The sequence below is a fragment of the Lepisma saccharinum genome, chromosome 20 (genome assembly GCF_977018435.1).
Source record: "Lepisma saccharinum chromosome 20, izLepSacc3.1, whole genome shotgun sequence".
NCBI lineage: Eukaryota > Metazoa > Arthropoda > Insecta > Zygentoma > Lepismatidae > Lepisma > Lepisma saccharinum.
Genome location: NC_139248.1, coordinates 36,078,282 through 36,096,569, shown reverse-complemented (window position 1 = coordinate 36,096,569; position 18,288 = coordinate 36,078,282). Strand labels below are relative to the sequence as shown.

The window sequence follows — 18,288 nt, the reverse complement described above, 5'->3', positions numbered from 1 at the left end:
GATGTTTTAAACATGCCTGGTATTGACTTTGCTTAGTGTATCTTGACCAAAATAAACTGTCCCTGTGGCGCCGTAGCCGGATTATCACCCCGCGCGGAGGAAGCGTACATCAATCAGTCAGCTTTTGCATTGTATGCCTGTTACTGCTAAGCATAATTGTTTGGCGCTGTCAAAAGGCCGTCCCAGTTTCAGTGAAAAGTGCTTGATTTCATAATGAATTGGGAAACTGTAGCTACGTAGCGAAAGCAGACACTTAATCTTTAACGTTCATAAAATGTTTTATTTTTGGAGGGAAGTTAGCTACAAAGCCTGTAGAAACTGCAGTAATATATGGATACGGCGGAAGGGAAGAAAAAATTCTGAAGCAGGGCAGTGTGGACTAAGTGAGTACTCTAATTTTTTTTAAAGATAAATTATTATCTTGGTTTCCCTTGATTTGCTTGGTTCGATCAGTCTGTCATTAGAAATAAACAACAGCTAGATAGATTACAACTAATTTATTCCATGCGGTAGTTGGTTCGAATTCTTTGGTGTACGCCAATGTTATTATTCTCCTTGTTCAGTAATATCAATCGAGCGGGGGAGGATGTTTTTACGAAATATTTTGCAAATCGACAATAGTATTGATATTGTAGATCGATGTTTGTATCTTCTGAGTGATTTTGTCAGGTTTATCGAATGCTGAATTACATATTGCACAATAACATCGCTCTTCTCGTGATTGGCTGGAAAATTTCCTAAATATTTGAAATTTGTAAAAAATGTGTGTTAAATAAATCATGAAATATAGCCTCATTTTCAGCGAAAGGTGATCAAAACTTGGGTTGCCAATACAAGTAGCATCATTATGTACGCAAATACGGGTGCAAGTATTTGGCAGGGGTGGTACTACATTTCTTCTGGAAGCAAGACTGAAGTGCACACCCGTAGAGCCAGACCACCAGCCGCCACTGGTATTGGCTCAGCTCTAATTGTTATATACGTATCCCTGGAAAAAGATATTCATTGCGTTACTTCATAATTAAAATGTACACTGAATTTAAAATCAGCGTGTTGTGCTCGTCAGTACAAATTTATGATACGCACAAAATTATACACATCTCACACACTTTTTCCAGATATTCTTTACTTCCTACAATAGTTGATGTCTATTCTCTTATTTTTTTTAACAATACCGGACTACTAGTAAATGGAAGACGAAGTCATTCCATTCATAATTATATATTGTAAGATTCATGAAAAATTTTCTAACAAATTGTTTCCTCTACGAATTACAGATAAAGAATTTCCGTAAAGATGGTGGAGTTTGTGGACATAGAGAATGACTTGGAAGATGAAGAGTACACAGATGAAAGCCACAACTCCTCTGATGATGAAACGTAAGTATCACTAAATTTAGGGCCTTCTTATTTCAATTGGATATACTGTACGTACACCCAACGGCAAAAGAAATAGTAGGCGAATTGTTTCATTCATTCTGTTTTCCACAGTGTGATGAACATGGATTGAAATTTAAAAAACTTCAATCGGCAGAAGGCTACACCTGATTTGCATCAAACGATTTCCATTCCTTAAAACAACACAGGGTGTGGAATAAACTATAATGAAAATAGTGATGGACAATTTGCCTACTATTATATTTGCCGTTGACTGTACAAGTATTTCTCTCACCATAGTTGCATCACCTGTGGATTGTACCAGACATCCAATAGCGCCAACTCCAAATAAATTTTGTGGTTCAATATTGTTATCAATATTTATTCACTGACTTATGTTGAATCCACGATCATGACTATCTCACAGTATTTAGTGTTGTACTCAGTGGCGGCGATTAGGGGCAGTTGCAAACCCCCCCCCCCCAGTTTTGGAACCCAATTGCCGCCACTGGTTGTAATTGAAATAAACGAGAGGGGTTTTCTTCATCCGTGATTTTGGGAAGTGAACTGACATTCTGTCCAATTATTCTCTCATGAAAAAAATGAAATCAACAATCACAAAGTAATAAAAATAATTATTACTTCTGTTCATAGATAAGGAAAAGTCAATCAAGTACAGGAATAAAATATAAGGGTCCTATAAAAAACGGGAATATAAAGCAATATGAAAGAAATGGGATTATTGATATAAAATTGTGTACCTGGCAAAAAACAATACGAAAATTGAAAATTTGCATGATAAAATTTAATGAGAGTTTTTTTTTAAAAATATTTTCATTTTTGGCGTTTTTAATTCATTGATCCCCACAAATCGGAAAACAAACTGAATGAACCGGTGTAGATGTACTATTCTCATAGTATGATCATCATACTAGGTGTGGGCTCAGGCCCCAGAGCCTCGTTAGTCCGCAAAATGTACTCCAGGATGTACAAACTATCTGCATCAGTTTATGGAAATGTTTGGAACTATACCCTGTCCCAGGAATCTCTGGAGCGAACGAACGAAAACATGTCTTTGCGCAAGTAGTGACTCGAGAGGGCTCGACCAATGAACGCGTGAGAGGGAACAGGAAGATTGTTCTGCTTCGCTGCGCCCACTCGCATATTCTCCCCTTCCCTGCCGTTATGTGCTACCTTCTTCCAGAAATTCCCAGGAAAGAATATATTGACTGATTGACTTGCATTATTTTACTTCGCTTTTTGTGCCACTTTTGGCTAATTTGCGAGAATGGGGATGAGTGATGATGTGATGAAATTGATGAATGGACACTCACAAATATCCATGCACAGGACAGGATTCGAACCCGGGACCTCCAGGATAGAATTTAGTGGTACTCTGAACGCATTCGTATCCGGGAAGGTTGGGTGGGCGGATGGGTAAAATGGCACCACATTTAATTTCAAACAACTTCTGTGAATTATTTGTTGCACTGTGATTCACAGTTCAAAATGAGGGGTAGAAAAACAACTTTAAGGTCTGAATGACGCTGTAACAGGCTAAAATTTTGTACGTGAAGAACGTCAGTCAATGAAAATGAAAATTAGTGGTTTGAACATATAAGGGTGGCACCAATTTTGATATTTCAATTATACGAAATATAATTTAGTTACTTAAAAATAAATTTACTTTTGTTCATGATACCTTATATTTTTTACTTCGATCAATTTATGAGCTTATAAATTAAGAATTCCTTCCATATTATCGAAACATCAAAATTTATTTTCTGTATAAGTTAAGTAAAATCACCGAACAATTGCTTAGTAAGAATTATGCATGCAAGTGTATAAATTGAGAAATATACATTTCGATGCATAAAATCCCATCGGATGGGCAATTGACACACTAAGATGCATCAAGAGACACACTCCACAGTCGATATTCGATTTGATGCAGTAAAAGTGCATCAAATCCGAAGACAATTTTCAATAATCCAAGATTACACGTTTAAATGTGTCATTTGATGCACTAAAAGTGCATCAAATTTGCTTTGATGCGTTTCGAGTTCTCTGTGTGAGCATCGGTAACTGGTGGTCACCGATTAGACGGAAGTGAAGTTTTGAAATGTGCAAATTACTTTTCTTTACATGGAACTAAGATGCGTGTACTTCCATGTAAGGTTAGTTTTTCATATCCATCTTTATAAACGAGTCTAAACGTTCCAAAATATATTGATCAACAAGATTAGAGGCGAGGACCTTTATGGAAACGCGCCTCTTATGGGTATCTTGCAAAAATTCAATTTTCCCCTAATTTTCATAACATAAACCGTTTGTTCATTGTCTTTACATTATAACGGCTTATTATTTGGTGCTATTCGGCTCACGTACTAATCACTAGACCTTGGATTTTAGGTTATTAACCTATTGTATCCTGTACAGGTATGTAAGAAATAGTAAGTTATGTCAGCGTTTCGTTAAAAAAAAAACGGAACAATTGATGCCTTTGTTAGAACCTATTTTAGGATTATGCACCTAAATCAAGCCTTTTTTTAGGTTTTTATATATTTTTAAAGGTTTTACATGATTTTTGTCACACAGAGGTATTTGCTTTGTTTTTTTTTTTTTTTTTAAAAAAAAAATAACGTGCAAGTTGTCACAGACAATTATAGTTAGATTGATACAGTTGTAGTTGGAACTTTTATATATGTTTATAAATACGTCAAAATCTGTTCGTGTTGACGTCACTTTCTAATCTCAGCCGAGGAAGTGAACCCACCTAAATGTTCCTCACCTGACGACAGACTGAGTTTGGAAAACAGGTGAAGGTGAAGATCAATAAGAACTTGGAAACGGAGAGAATTGAAGTATAGATTTTATTTTTCGAGTTTTCTTCTTGCCGATAAGTTGAAAGTAAGCAATTAATTATGTTCTTTGACTTTCGCTATGTGTGAGGGAATTGCCCAACGTTAGTATTGAATGTTATAGTGTTTTACTGGTAAGTGATTATGAAATATACGCGATTATAAAACTGCGTTTTAACTTTGAAAACAGTGTTGTGTTTCTTTTCTACCCAGCAAGCCCTGATGATTTGCAAATATTCTCATGTTCCCGACTAAAGGAGTAGCGGACTAACTTTGTGATGACTGGTGTACAACCGGGGGACGTTGCATATGTTTCAGTTATTCCAATTATTCGCGAAATAACGAAAAAAATATTTACAAGATACGGTAAACTTTCACATAAAAGCCTTTTAGCTGATAATATGAGTGATCGATTAAAAAATACATTCAAGGTCCCTTCGTCGTTTCGGAGATAATATAACGAATTAGGCGCCATTCTTTAAGGTTGTGTATGAGACAGACAGGTGGAAAACTTATGAGAAAGAGCCTCATATCATGGTCTAACATCATGCCAAAATTGAGTATTATCCGGTTTCTTTCCCCGTCATGAACCGGTATTTAACATTTTCTTTCCTAGGCGTAAGTTCATTCTTTAAACCTGGCCTGGTCAACCCGGCGTATTTCCGAAAGAGCGTTCTCGAATGCACGTGTGGACTGCAGAGCAGAGCGAGCAACGGTACTGTAGCGTTGTAAAAGAGTGAGCGAGGCAGGAGGCTTCGTCGGTTGCGTTCGTGTATTGTTTTTCTGATTCGTGAGTAAGGTTCGCTTTAGACGAGAGCATTTTCCTTGCCATTTTTCTCAACATTTCTGCTACGATCAATTTCTACAGCGTAAAAAGTGAACAAATCCCAAAACATTTTGATGCCACAGCATATTTCATGGCGTTTTTCAGGAATTGGGTCGGTCCTATTTCCCTTAGCATTTCGCGCAGCGTAACCAATCAGAGGCGAGCTCTAGGTCACGAGTCCTGATATAATGGCAGTCGGGCGAGATGTATCACTTCACATTTTTAAAGCTGAAAACTATTCAACCGAGAGGAATAACATTTCATATATATGTAAAGGTGTTACGTACAAATCAAATAAATACATACTTTATAGTGCATATTGTTTTGAAAAATCAATTGTAAACACCAGACACAACTCATAGTTGGTGCAACTAGTCGTGCCTTTCGTGCTGTATACAGGTTATTCAAAAAGAAAGAGCAGATTAAAAATGTTTATTTCTCACGATCTATAAAAGATAGAAACACGTGCCATACATCAATGGATAGAGGAAGGTTCAAAGTTATATTGTTGAAAGTTTTAATGTATGCACTCAACATGAGCACCATGTGTTGCCCGACAAACATCAAACGGTACTCCATTTCTTGCCACACACGAATTAACTGGTCCCTAGTTGTTGAATTGATAGCTACAACAATTCGATGTGTCAGATCTTGAAGAGTAGCAGGCAGAGGTGGTAGATGCACTTCGTCTTTAATGTATCCCCACAGATAATTAATTCGCGTTGCCAATGGATTCACTCTTCGCAAACTGCAGCACACAAAACGACTTCTCCTGTAACTCTCTAGCCTTCTTAAACCCGAAGGTTTATGGCTGCAGCAATACAGGTCTGCCATCTGTCCTATCCTGAGCAAGATCTATATAGTCTTTTCCATCCCTACCGATTTCCCTTAGGTCCATCTCAATGTTATCCCTCGATCTTCGTCTTAGCCTTCCTACAGGTCTCTTACCATCAGGTTTCCCAACAAGAATCCTGTAAACTCTTCTTTCCTCTCCCATCCGTGCCCATCTAAGTCTTCTTTATTTAATCATCCTAATAATATGGACATGAATACAAATTATGTAGTTCTAAATTATGTAACCTTCTCCACTCACCTGTGGCGTTGCCATTTTACCTGTAAAGAAAAAACTCCGTTGCAAGTATTGAATGGAACTAATAGATAGGATTATAAAACTTTGAACCTTCCTCTATCCATTGATGTATGGCACGTGTTTCTATCTTTTATAGTTCGTGATAATTAAACATTTGAAATCTGCTCTTTATTTTTTTAGTAACTCTGATCTAACGTTTTATGCTTGCTTCGCATCGCAATCGAAAATGCTAACCTGAATGTTACGTGAAATGCTTCCATGTAAAGTACTGTCTTTCTATAGAAAAGAAATGCTATATGATGTTTGGAAGCATTTATGCTAGCAAAAATGTTAAAGGAAAAGATTCCGTCTAAAACGGGCCTAACAGTGCAGTGTGGAATTGTATATGGCAGAAGAAACATGATGTGGTTCCCTGAAAAAGAGGGAACAGAAATATTTTGACTCTCAACGCAAGCAGCTTCTCTGTTGCTCACTGCCCTTGAAGTCCAGCGTGGAGACGGTAATCTCGCACCGCACACTCTTTGACCTCCATAATTGCAAGTGAGTTACTCTAACCAGGTTTAAACTCTCAGGCGGTGCCCTTTGAGCACAGCTGAAACTGATAACCGAAATCCCGTTATCACTGCTGGCTTAAAGCTGGCCTTAAATCTCAACCGCTATCTACAGGCATTGTTCGTATTACAAATAGTTGATAAACGTGATTTGCGTAGTGATTTGAATTGATTCGTTTGAAAAATGCTAATTCAATTCAGTTATCTACTCTTGTCGTAAATTTAGTCCGGCAGCAAGGCTCGAGTTTCTTCTCTTTTCATTAGAAAAAGTGAAAAGTATTTAGGGACAGTCATGCTTTACCCCAGTCAGGTTCTTGCCCGTTGTGGAAAAGGGGTCTCACTTACAGCACAATACTTGTGCAACCTTGTGTTCTGACGTCACGGGAGAACGCTTTTAATTTTAGGCTAAATGCCTACGTTGTTAGGTTGGGCTAGCTATGTTTAGTCTCTTAGCCTAAATAATAATTTTTCATTGTATTTATGCTAATGGAACCTAACCTAACAGGCCTAACCTAACCTCGTAGGCATTCCCCGTCCGACGTCAGAACACAAGGTAGCAAAACTGTTGTGCGACAAGGAAGACCCTGTGGAAAAGTGGCTTTTTCCAAGATGGCGGCTAAAATACAATATGGTCGTTTTACTCACGTCCTCAGTCAGAACTTACAGTAAAAATCTCGTATACAATATTTTATACCGTTATGATTTAAGAATCTGACTGTTAATTTACAAAAACGGGAAGTAACCGTTTTTATTCCTCTTTGGTGAGTGTAGACTCGTTCATGTTAAATGAACATTAATGTTGCATTAATTACAGTTAACTACTAAACATGGACGCCCGCAGAGGGGGCTGCTAAGATATGAGGAAATACTTCATATAATTAGAATGAAGTTGTAGCGTGAAAACTTGGATAAGGAGTGCCATGGAAGACCGCAGAACAAGTGGTCCCTGTGCATCGTTAAAAAGAACAAAAGTACGAAGAACTGCTCATCAACAAAGTGATAGATGTTTGTGGAAAGGATGTAAGTCAAATCTAGTTTGTCGCCAATGTGTTTTAAATTCAATTTCAATTTTGTGATTTGTAGTACAATAATAAATGTTAAAATATGAGTTTTATCTCTGAAAGGCAAGATATAAAACCTCACTCTACCCCCAGTGCTCGAAGTGGAAATTCTTGGCTTGGAGTTGTGGTATCATCATGAAAAAAATGCAATTGGTGGGGGATGCGGGGGATGTTTCCTCTGACTTTGGTCACTGCTGTCCACCTGAGAAAAGATTCTACGGGAGGCCTTGCTATGGAATAACCATTATGCTTTAGAAACAGTCATGGTCATTTTTAAAGGACTTGGACCGTCATTTCTCCATTTCTTACAGTGCAGAGACCCTTACAAGGTCTGAGATTTCGAAGTTATTCGAGTCCTGATAAGATGGCATTGTACTTCACAGAAATAAACTTCAGCAGACATCACCAAATCCATGACGTTTTGCACAAAGCCACTATTTTCAAAAGTAACAGTGAACCATAAACACTTCATCGACAGTTTCGTATAGGTGCAATTTGTGCATTTCGAAGATGGGCAAGACGCTTCCCTCTGCCAAACGGCGACGAACTTTGAAAATGACCTTCGTATGTTGAACCTCGTCTATCGGACGATGTCAGCGTCCGTAACTGATAACCTGCTATGCGCTGAGTATTTTCACCTTACATGAGAGCACAATTGTTTCTTAGTACGTACAGGATGCTCCGAAAGTATTGGACCGTTATTCTGTAAATAGAAGGTTGAAATGGCGCACGTTTGTTTCATTCCTACGAGAGAAGATTGTTACAGAAAATATTCCGAGTCAGGTCATTGTTTCGATAGAGGTAGCTGATAGGTGACTAGAAACACTAACTATTTGCCTTTATCGCAGCGCTAAGTAGTCTATTTTATGCTCTATAGAGTAGTAGGAAGTGAAGCAGGAACCACTTTTCACCCTACAACCAGTCTTGCAAAAAGAGGCTATTTGGGATTTTTAAGAAGAAACTAGAAAAGATATGCGCAACTATTCACATTCTGAACAAGAAGAAAATATTTTCGTGTTAAATAACGGCAAGGTCTATTTTGAATCTTGAGCTTCATTTTGAGATATGATTGATACATTTTAAGTCCAGGGTTTTAGGAAGTGACATATACACGTTTCACGAAATGCCCCGTGAGATCCAACTTACAGAAAGTGTGTTTTTTATGTATTTGTAACCATAATAAAAAAAATAGTAGCTTTCGCTAAATCTTGGTCAAATTTTTTGGCAATTCTAAATAATTGCACGATTACTACAAACATCTTCTTCTGACTGATTGATTTCATTAGGTTATTTTACTTTGATTTTCTGCTACTTTTGACTAATCGCGACGATGATGATGCGTGATATCATGAAACGGGTGAAGCGACACTCACAGGAAATAATAATATTAATAATAATTTGGAATAAAATGCGTTAATTTTTCTAAATGTATAATAGCTTTTATTGTAAAATAATCAAAATCATAATAATTATTGTTATTATTGTTAATATTCGAGTTTTATCAACGCCTGACCACCTGCAAAAATTTCTGGCTGCGCCTATTCTTGGAGACCAATTAGGAAATGACCAGGCTGATATCCCGAGATAGTACCTCTCTCCCTAATAAAGAACGTTGGTAAAAAAAATATTTTTCTTAATTGTTTTTCGTTTAACCACAAAATTTTAATGTAACACCTTTCTCCTTCATAATTTTCATTATGAACATTAGTTATGGGTGACAACTTCACGGAATTCGCTTCTTAAAATTGGAACATAGATTAATATGGTTGCAGATTGGTAAAATGATAGGAATTTATGATGGCATTAGGAAATTATTTTCAGAACCGCAATCTCTGCAGCTGTTATTTAATCACTGCGCCAAAGAAGTCGGCTAATAACCGACTTACGGACGAGATCAAATTTTGAAAGTTAAATTCCTCTTGAAAAGGCGTATTACCTATATTTCCATCAAAGTTCAATCTCTCCGTATTATTATGTACTCAGTTTTTGCAAATCTTATCATTGATTTCTTAGTAGGTGTCATCCCATATTTCAAAGACAATGAAGATGACTTGACGAATTATGAGAGTTACGCACGTCTTGCAAAAATGTATAAGAAGGTGTACTCTTGCTGAAATTTTATCTGTAATTCTTATCTACATCACCTCATGATAACACTATCTACAACAATGACATGTTGTACTCGAAACTGACAAGATTTGACAAAGGAATATTGTAGATTCTATCATACTTCCAGCATCATGATGTGTTCCTGATAAATGCATTGTGTTCCATGACATGTTTCAATTCCAATAAGATGCACGGTTAAATCAAAACCTTTATGTTTGCTTGTAAAATGGGTGCTTAATAGAAATGTGACAAGTGAGCACCATTTTCATTTCCAACTTAATTGATTGATGTGGTTTATTTTACTTCTCTTTTCTGCAACTTTTGGCTAATCGCGAAGATGAGGATGAAATGGATGAAGGGACACTCACAAGGAATAGCCATGTCCAGGCAGGGATTCGAACCCGGGACCGCTGGCGTTGTAGTGCTCTCTGATAACCACTCCCCCACGGAGGTGGCCTGCATTTTCAACTTAACCCATTCGCAAATGATTTTGTAACATACTACCTTAATCTGTTCGAGGTAGACAAATGGCCTGTGGGCTGGAATTCAGAGAAATTGAAATGAAATTGAAATCAATCTGTGCATGAATGATAATAAGCTCCGAAAGGCCTTTGTCACATAAACGAAATTAATGATTAACTGCATAAGTATCAACATGTTTAGAGAAAAATGCTTTGCTTTGAAAGTATTATAGAACATTTGGTTTATAATTTTTGTATTAAATTGTAAAATCACCTAGACAATCAAAGACATTAAATTTAATCAGCATAATATGTGATTTTAAGTAATTTCATGTTGTTCTGAGTAACCTCACTGAAACCAAACCGTTAAAATATTGAGATTTATATTATCAAGTAGTAGTGGCAGCGATTGGGTTCCAAAACCGGGGGCGGAGGGGTGGAGGGCAAGGTGCCAAAACGGGGGAGGCAAAGACAGTATACTTCCCTCCATAGATAAGGTTTAACATAGTGAGGGGGCAAAAGTGGCGAAAAGTGGGGGGCAACTACCCCCTTACCCCCCTAATTGACGCCACTGTCAAGTAGCAGTACTCGAATCGAAGAAGATGCACAGGAGTTATTATGATTATTTTCTTGCACAATACATTTATAACTTTCATGTACACATATGCAACATGGAGCTACGTAAAAATAGAAAATACACATGTAACATGCTAACACTAAATTGTCTACGTATTCACAGTTTCTTTAATACAAGAAAACATATACATATATATTATTTAAATACATTATATAATTAATTCAATAATAAACCAACACCAAAAATGGTATAAATTGCCTCTCTAATGTGCACGCTCCATTTCCTCAAGGCAATTTTTCATTCATTTAAGACACACTCAATGAAGAGACGTTTTCCTCCCCTCTCTGGTAAATTACAATGCATTACAGAAAACAAACATAAATTGCGAGTGAAGCGGGAAAGACAATTTTTAGATCCAATTTATGCAAACTGAAAACAATATTGATTTAATAAGGCGCAAATATTTTCACCGGGCTCCACGATATTCTCCCTTTTACAACTTTTTTCATTTAGAACATTTGGCGCCCAGGGCCGACTCCCACCGCCTCGTAACTACGGCTCTGAACTTGCCAGGAGTAAGAAAAGCAGGGATTGCAAGATAATTTTGCGAAATGTATTTTTATTTGCATAAAATTTGAAATGAAGTAGGGCAATTGTCCCTCTGTGCTCCCTGCAGGTGACCTTGACTGTCAATGTTTGCCCCCTAGAATTGATTTCCGTCCAAGGTTGGGGGGCAATGTCCCCTGCTTCCCCCTGTGGTTGCGCCACTGGTGCCAGTACAATTTAGTTACCTTTCTAGTAGGCTCATTCATTTCAATATATAAATGCTTTCCAGCATGGTGTCCTTTCTTTAACCATATTTCAGAACATTTTTTCACAGGAAAAACGCCTGGAAGTGGTCATGAAAAAGTTTTATTTTTCTAAGGGTGGTGGGTAGTTCTTTTCGCGGATTTTTTGTTTGTTTGTTTTGAATTTTAACCCTTTTGCAAAATTTGACATTACGAACCTCTAAACTCACAACGGAAACCTACACGTTGGGTTGGTTAGCCGCAGTTTGGAAAAGTAAACATTTTTGTTTAAAAAAAGAAGGCATTTTATGTTGAAAAATCATCATTTTTTAAAAAAAGAAAATGTTTTTTGCTACTCTTACGGTAGAGGCATTCACATCGTACTGTTTAAATCGTCATTCGATTTCGTTGTTCAATATAAGTCACGTTCATTTTACCGAAACCTCTTTCACACTCAGTCGTTGACATTGGAATGGTATGTAGCTTTACAGAAAGTTCACTCAGCAAATCACCTACTTAGCTTGTCTTCACGATTTTGCATTCTTTGTGCACTGTGAATTCCTGCACTATTTCATGAATGCAGTCTCCCATCTATTTTAACACTACCACACAACAAATTGATTTCTTTGTCATCATACAAAATACATTCTGTTTCATTTTCTGACCACACTTTATGATTCAAAACAGTTGCTTCTTCAAATATTCCATGATCTTCAAATTTGCAATTAATGCTATCAGTAAGTCTCTGAAGGAAACGTTTCCGAATTTTATTTTTCCTCATGGACATCATATGTTTCGGTTAGTGGTACACTCATGAATGCTTTGCTATGAGAAAACTAAAATTCTACATCTTTTAGACTTTCTCCAGGGTGCTCTATCATTGAAGTCAGTATTCAGTTTTTACCATGCAATAATTGCACTAGCACTTCTGTGTAAAAAATGAAAACTGTTTGAAGAGATCTATCACGTGGGAAATACAAAATTCTACTACAAGTGACGAAGTTTGTATCGGAAAGTATGTGCGAAGTGGGTAATATCTGGTGATAGACGAAAAAATGTGTGCGTATCTTTATGATCCGGTAATGTCCCTGGAATGTCGTCGCATATCTTTTCAAGGCCAAAGAAATCCGTGAAGAAGTGTTTGCAACAGTGCACATCTGAATTTCTTCAAAGAGGATTCGAGGGTTGCTAAGAGAGTATTTTATTGATGTTAGCACAATATCCTGACCAGGGAAATAATTTTCTAATACATTCTGTGAAAATTTGGTACTGGCTCAATACGATTTCAAAGATTCTACTGCTCTGTGTTTTGTAATTACATTTTGACCAAAACTGAAATTTGAATAAAAAATGTGGCCCCGTAGAGAAGTATGCTCGAGAGCATTTATAGTTTTGATATTATTATTATTATTATTAATAATAATAATAATGAGATGAAAGTGCAGGTGCAGGTGTTCAACCGATCCGTCTACCTCTTCCCACGCTTGGAAATTGGTATAATTCATTTCGCGTTACAAAAAGCAGAAAACTTGTTCTATTTTATTATTAATAACAGAAATACAGTTCAGTTAGTATTGGCACAGAATAACCAAAATAAAAACAGTGCTAGATCCAATAATTTGAGTGTAAAATACATGTTCATATTTTACCATTTAATGCGAACAATTAATGGTTCCACAGGTTTCAAAATTCTAAAAGTTAAAGAGTTTTCCGTGAGAGGTTATACAACATAAACATCGTGACTAAACATTTCCCTTCACTTTTAAAGTCATTTTATTGAACGAGGTGTGTAAAATTAATAACAAAATACAATAACTATGCATTTCAGTAACTAACTGTATGAAATGTAAATACATAATTAAAAAGAGTTATGCTGGATATTCACTTATGTGGTGCAGCGTGCAAAAAGTCTCCAATGAGATATAATAACAATAAATTTGGAATGAAATTTATTAGCCTATCATAGTTATTTTTATATAATATTAATTATAACCATGACAATAATAATTATTATCTCTACTATTCAAATTTTATCAATGGCTGCCGTCCCCTTCCAGTGATAATTATTTCTGTCGACGCACATATCGAGATGAGACTCTTCCTTGAAAATCAACACAGGTCGAGATTGGAAAAAATTGTGATGACAACCTACTGTTCGAAACTTTTGTAAATTGAAATGGCTAACATGCCATAGCAGGCAAATAGCTCATGTATGTTATTGTCATGATCGTATCATTAATAATGTGAAAATGTGTAAAGTGCAAATAGCAGTGTTGCTACGCCTGATTATTTTGCTTAGTTCTAAATGACAGCTTCTGCTGTCAACATGCACCCTTGGCTTGCAGTTCTGGGAGAGGCAGAGAATTGGAGAACCATGCGTTTGCTATTGGACCCCGAACTGTAGCTCTGAGGCATAAGTTTCCAATGCAGTATACAACATGAATTTCCAGTCATCATGGCAACTGGACCAACCTGGTTGATTCAAGGGTTCATGTGCGTTGCTTCCATACTCCTCTGTCCAAGAGTCAAAAACAGAAATCCAAATCTTTTCTCTCATATCGTTGGGGGCAAGGGTCCCAGGTTCGAATCCCGACCCCGGCATTGGTGTTCTTTTTGTGTGTCCCTTTCATCAATTTCATCACATCATAAACCATCCTCATCTTCGCGATTAACAAAAAGTGACAGAAAAGCGAAGTAAAAGAAACAAAATTAATTAATTTCTTAATTAATGGAAGAAAGCACATGGCGTTGTCGCTATCTACTGTTAGCCCCAGGTTGGAGGGAAAAGCCACGCTTCGGGTAAGCTACACCTAAATGCGCAAGTGTTACGCGCAGTTCATTAACTACTCCCATGAATATACGTAGTTTAAAATGAACTTCTGTGATAAAACAAGATTAAGTGAAGGTTAAACTACAACAGTCAACGAACGACCTGTGCGCAAGCGCTACTTCTTCGCTTCCTATTTGCTCCTCGCTGTCTAGGTTACATTATCCTCATTTCTGATTGGTATGGAAACTGTCACTAGCGCAGCGCGGGAAAGGTAACAAGTTTTAAGCAAACGCGGTGTAATTGCTGATCATCCGGATATACCTTATCACAATAAAAGGGAAAGTCCCTTTTCATTTCGATGTCGTATCTCCGGATGAACTTCCCTTGTTTAACAGGCCAGTAGGCACTGTAGGTCACTAAGACACCAACGAAGATTCGTTGCAATACATCTGATAAAATACTTTAATTTTACGTTCTTTATCGCTAAGAAATGAGACATACTGTGTCAATCTATTTCTTCTTCCCTCTGCAGAGTTCCTAGGCGCTTATCTCTCTTGCACAATCAACAACAAAGGGCAATTCTTATTTATATCTTCTGATGATGCGATTTCGCTCAACCAATCAGTCACTCCAGTTTGGAGTGGAGTGTTAAGGAAAGCTTTTGCATACTCTGTGGATTTCAATGATATTGCTTTATGTGTTTATAAAAAAAGAAGCTAGAAAGAACTAACTCTGTAAAATGTTCACACAAACACAATATGGGGGGCCTCCACAATGGCGCAGTGGTAGTGTCGTAGCCTTTGAAATCAAGGGGTCCCGGATGGAGGCACATAGTTGTTCGGATCCCACTTTAAACTGTAGGTCCAGTCCCGATTAGCTCTACTGTGCATAAAGTGGACTTAAAACACCAACTCAAACAAAAATTTAAAAAACAAACACAACATGGGTTGCATTCTTTCTTGTGTTTACTTTTCATCCCACATCTCAGGGTTAACTGTAGCTTTAGTAATGAAAGAAAAGTATTGCTTAAAGCCGTCGCACATGCGCAGCTATATATAGGACAGGTATGGTGGCTATCCACCGGAAGGACGTATCTTCTTCACGCACACACGATAGCCCCGTTCGGCGAGCCACGCAACTGCAAGATGCATCTGAGAGGAAACACTTGACTACCAACTTGCGGCTTAAGATCATCTTAGCTGAATCGCCGGACGACAACAAAGTCAAACGCGGTCTGCGGATGAAACCAGTCAATGCAACAACTATAGCATACAAGCTGCAAAGGGGAAAATTACTTAGAAAAAATATATTTAGGATAGAATGAAAAAAAGTAGCTACTATTCTAGAAAAGGGGGTAAATATGGTATATCATCTTCTGTCATACGATTAATTGTATTTAAGTAATTAAAATCAATTTTGAGTTCATATTCAGCTTCATAATATTCCGAGTTCAATGAAAGTATTTGTTTCTAAAAAGAAAAAAATGATACCACGTTATGTCTCATTATGGATATATACTTAGCATTAATTAAAGTAGATTGTATTATTCAAATCTTGTGTAGAAGTCACGCTCTTCGTTCTTTGAAGCAGAGGAGATATTCCGTGAACGTGGTCTTCATATAAAACAATGAACTTCTCTCACTTCAAACCAATATTTCAACATTTTCGAAGTATCTTGAGTACAAAGAATGATGTCAGACATCGTCAAGTATAAGTATAGCCATCCCCGCAATAACATCCAAAATTGCATATATCTCCACGGACGCCGCCATCTTGCAAGATCTTGTGCAGACGAAACAAATCAACTTTTCCTTAAATTGCTCCGGCTGACTAGCCGGACGCTTTCACTCTGTAAGACATGACGTCAACTCTTGCCCGCCGAGCGCTAAACGTGCAAGATCTTGAAGCCAACTTGAAGTTGTCTGGTCCGCCAAACGGGGCTATTCATTGTAGCACAGAAACTTCCGGTTGGTAGGCCCACAACATGTAGCTAAACGAAGTTAACAGTATCATATAAGAAAGAAACGATTGATTGATCGATTTGGTTTATTTTACTTCGCATCTTGTGCCTCTTGGCTAATTTGCGAAGATGGGGATGAGTGATGAAATTGATGAATGGACATTCACAAACAACCAAGCTGAGCGGGATTTGAACCCGGGACACTTGGCGTCGCAGCGCGATGTGCTAACCACTCGGCCACAGGGTCCGGCAAGAAAGAGACGTAAATGCGTGTGGGAGTAGGATGTAAAATGCAATCGGGGCCTAAACAATCTTCACAGATATCCCTTTAATAATTTTCTTGAGATCTAGAGCCCTGAAATTATTGGCTTCGAGTTGCCAAGCGTTAAAATTGGAAGCCGACAAACAGCAGTAGACTCTGCAGTAACCACTACGGGTGTGTGGAACCTCGAGAAGTCTGTACTGGTACCGGAAAAAAAATGTCATGCCAATAAAAAGAATACTTAACAAACCACCCAACGATCCGTGAGGAACGAAATATTTGCAATACATATAATGCAAAAACTATACATAGATGTTAATGGAATGTCTGTTCACTTGTGGTTACACACGGCAGTGCGGCGTCTGTATGAGCCGCCACTGATTGTGGTGATTTTAGTTGCAGCCATGACAGATTTTCAGTATGAATGCACCGAGGATAATGGATTTTGCCTTAGTATTCGTAAAAAAGATAACCATGCGAGAATACTTCATTTCCATTGTACTTCAACTATTGCGGAGGAGCGAGTACCTTCCACAATCATAGGGCCTTCCCAATGGCGCAGTGGTAGCGTCGTCGCCTTGTAATCAGGGTGTTCCGGGTTGTATATCCGGTGGATGCACAAGTGGTTCGCAATCAACTTTAAACTGTATGTCCAGTCCCGATTAGCCTTAATGTGCATAAAAAGAGGACTTTAGACAACAACTCAATCAATCAAACTTCCACTCTTATAGTAAACATTGTGAAAATATGTACTCTCAAAGATCAAGGATTGATTACATAGTAGTAAATACAGGGTTAGCCTAAAATAAATAGACACTTTCAAAGTTTTGCAGAAAGGAGAGTTCTAATAATAGGGCCGAAATACTTACATGGTTTGAAGAGCACGTCTTGAAGTTTACATTGGTAAGTTACAAGCGTTCTATGTGCGACCCTTTTGTAACACGACAGATATCAATGCGATCGTCCAGTTCTCTCCAAACGCGACTTCCCCCCTTGCACAGGCAACCACTTTCCTCAAATGCCTTGCTCCAATCGGAGATGGACTACCTTGTGGGTGGTTGTTTACCATACCTTGTTCTAAAACGACGCTGTACGACAGTAACAGAATAGGTTTTTGCAAATTAAATCACGCAGAATGCTTTCTCCACCTGGCTAGCGGCCATACTACTCGGCTTACGTCAAGGGTGCTCACGTGATGCTGACGGCACGAAAACAAACGAATAGCGGAGGTCTCTGCCACCGAAGTCGGCTACTGATTCTTCTTACTTGCAAAATTATCAATCACACATATCCGTCGTTTTTTTTATTTTATATGTGTTCCGTGGAAAGTGCATGTGGATTACAATGTGGATGTAAAATATATGTTTTGATTAGAACGTCACTAAAAATTCCTGAAAATGTAAAGTTGCCTGGTAACTTACCTTTTGTATTTCTTTTCCTCTGTTAGTTAAGTTAGAAAACGTCATACGGCTAACTGCTAGCATTCTACTTATTCCATCTTTCATGATGATTGTAATACTGTTAAATGAGAAGTACTGCAAAGGTGCAAAACATTATATTTGGAAAACAAAAATAAAAAATAAACGAATATCACAA

At 37.6% G+C, this 18,288-nt stretch overlaps 1 protein-coding gene across 1 annotated transcript in view; it reads left to right on the top strand.

Annotated features, from left to right (window-relative positions):
- Window positions 1-1,291: 1,291 nt before the first annotated feature.
- LOC146003227 (chitin synthase chs-2-like) overlaps window positions 1,292-18,288 on the top strand; it is a 133,723-nt gene continuing 116,726 nt past the window's right edge. The window contains exon 1 of the mRNA XM_083141395.1: window positions 1,292-1,379. Within this exon, the coding sequence (XP_082997521.1) occupies window positions 1,297-1,379 (83 nt within the window). The 5' untranslated portion in view covers window positions 1,292-1,296. The remainder of the gene's footprint in view (window positions 1,380-18,288) is intronic.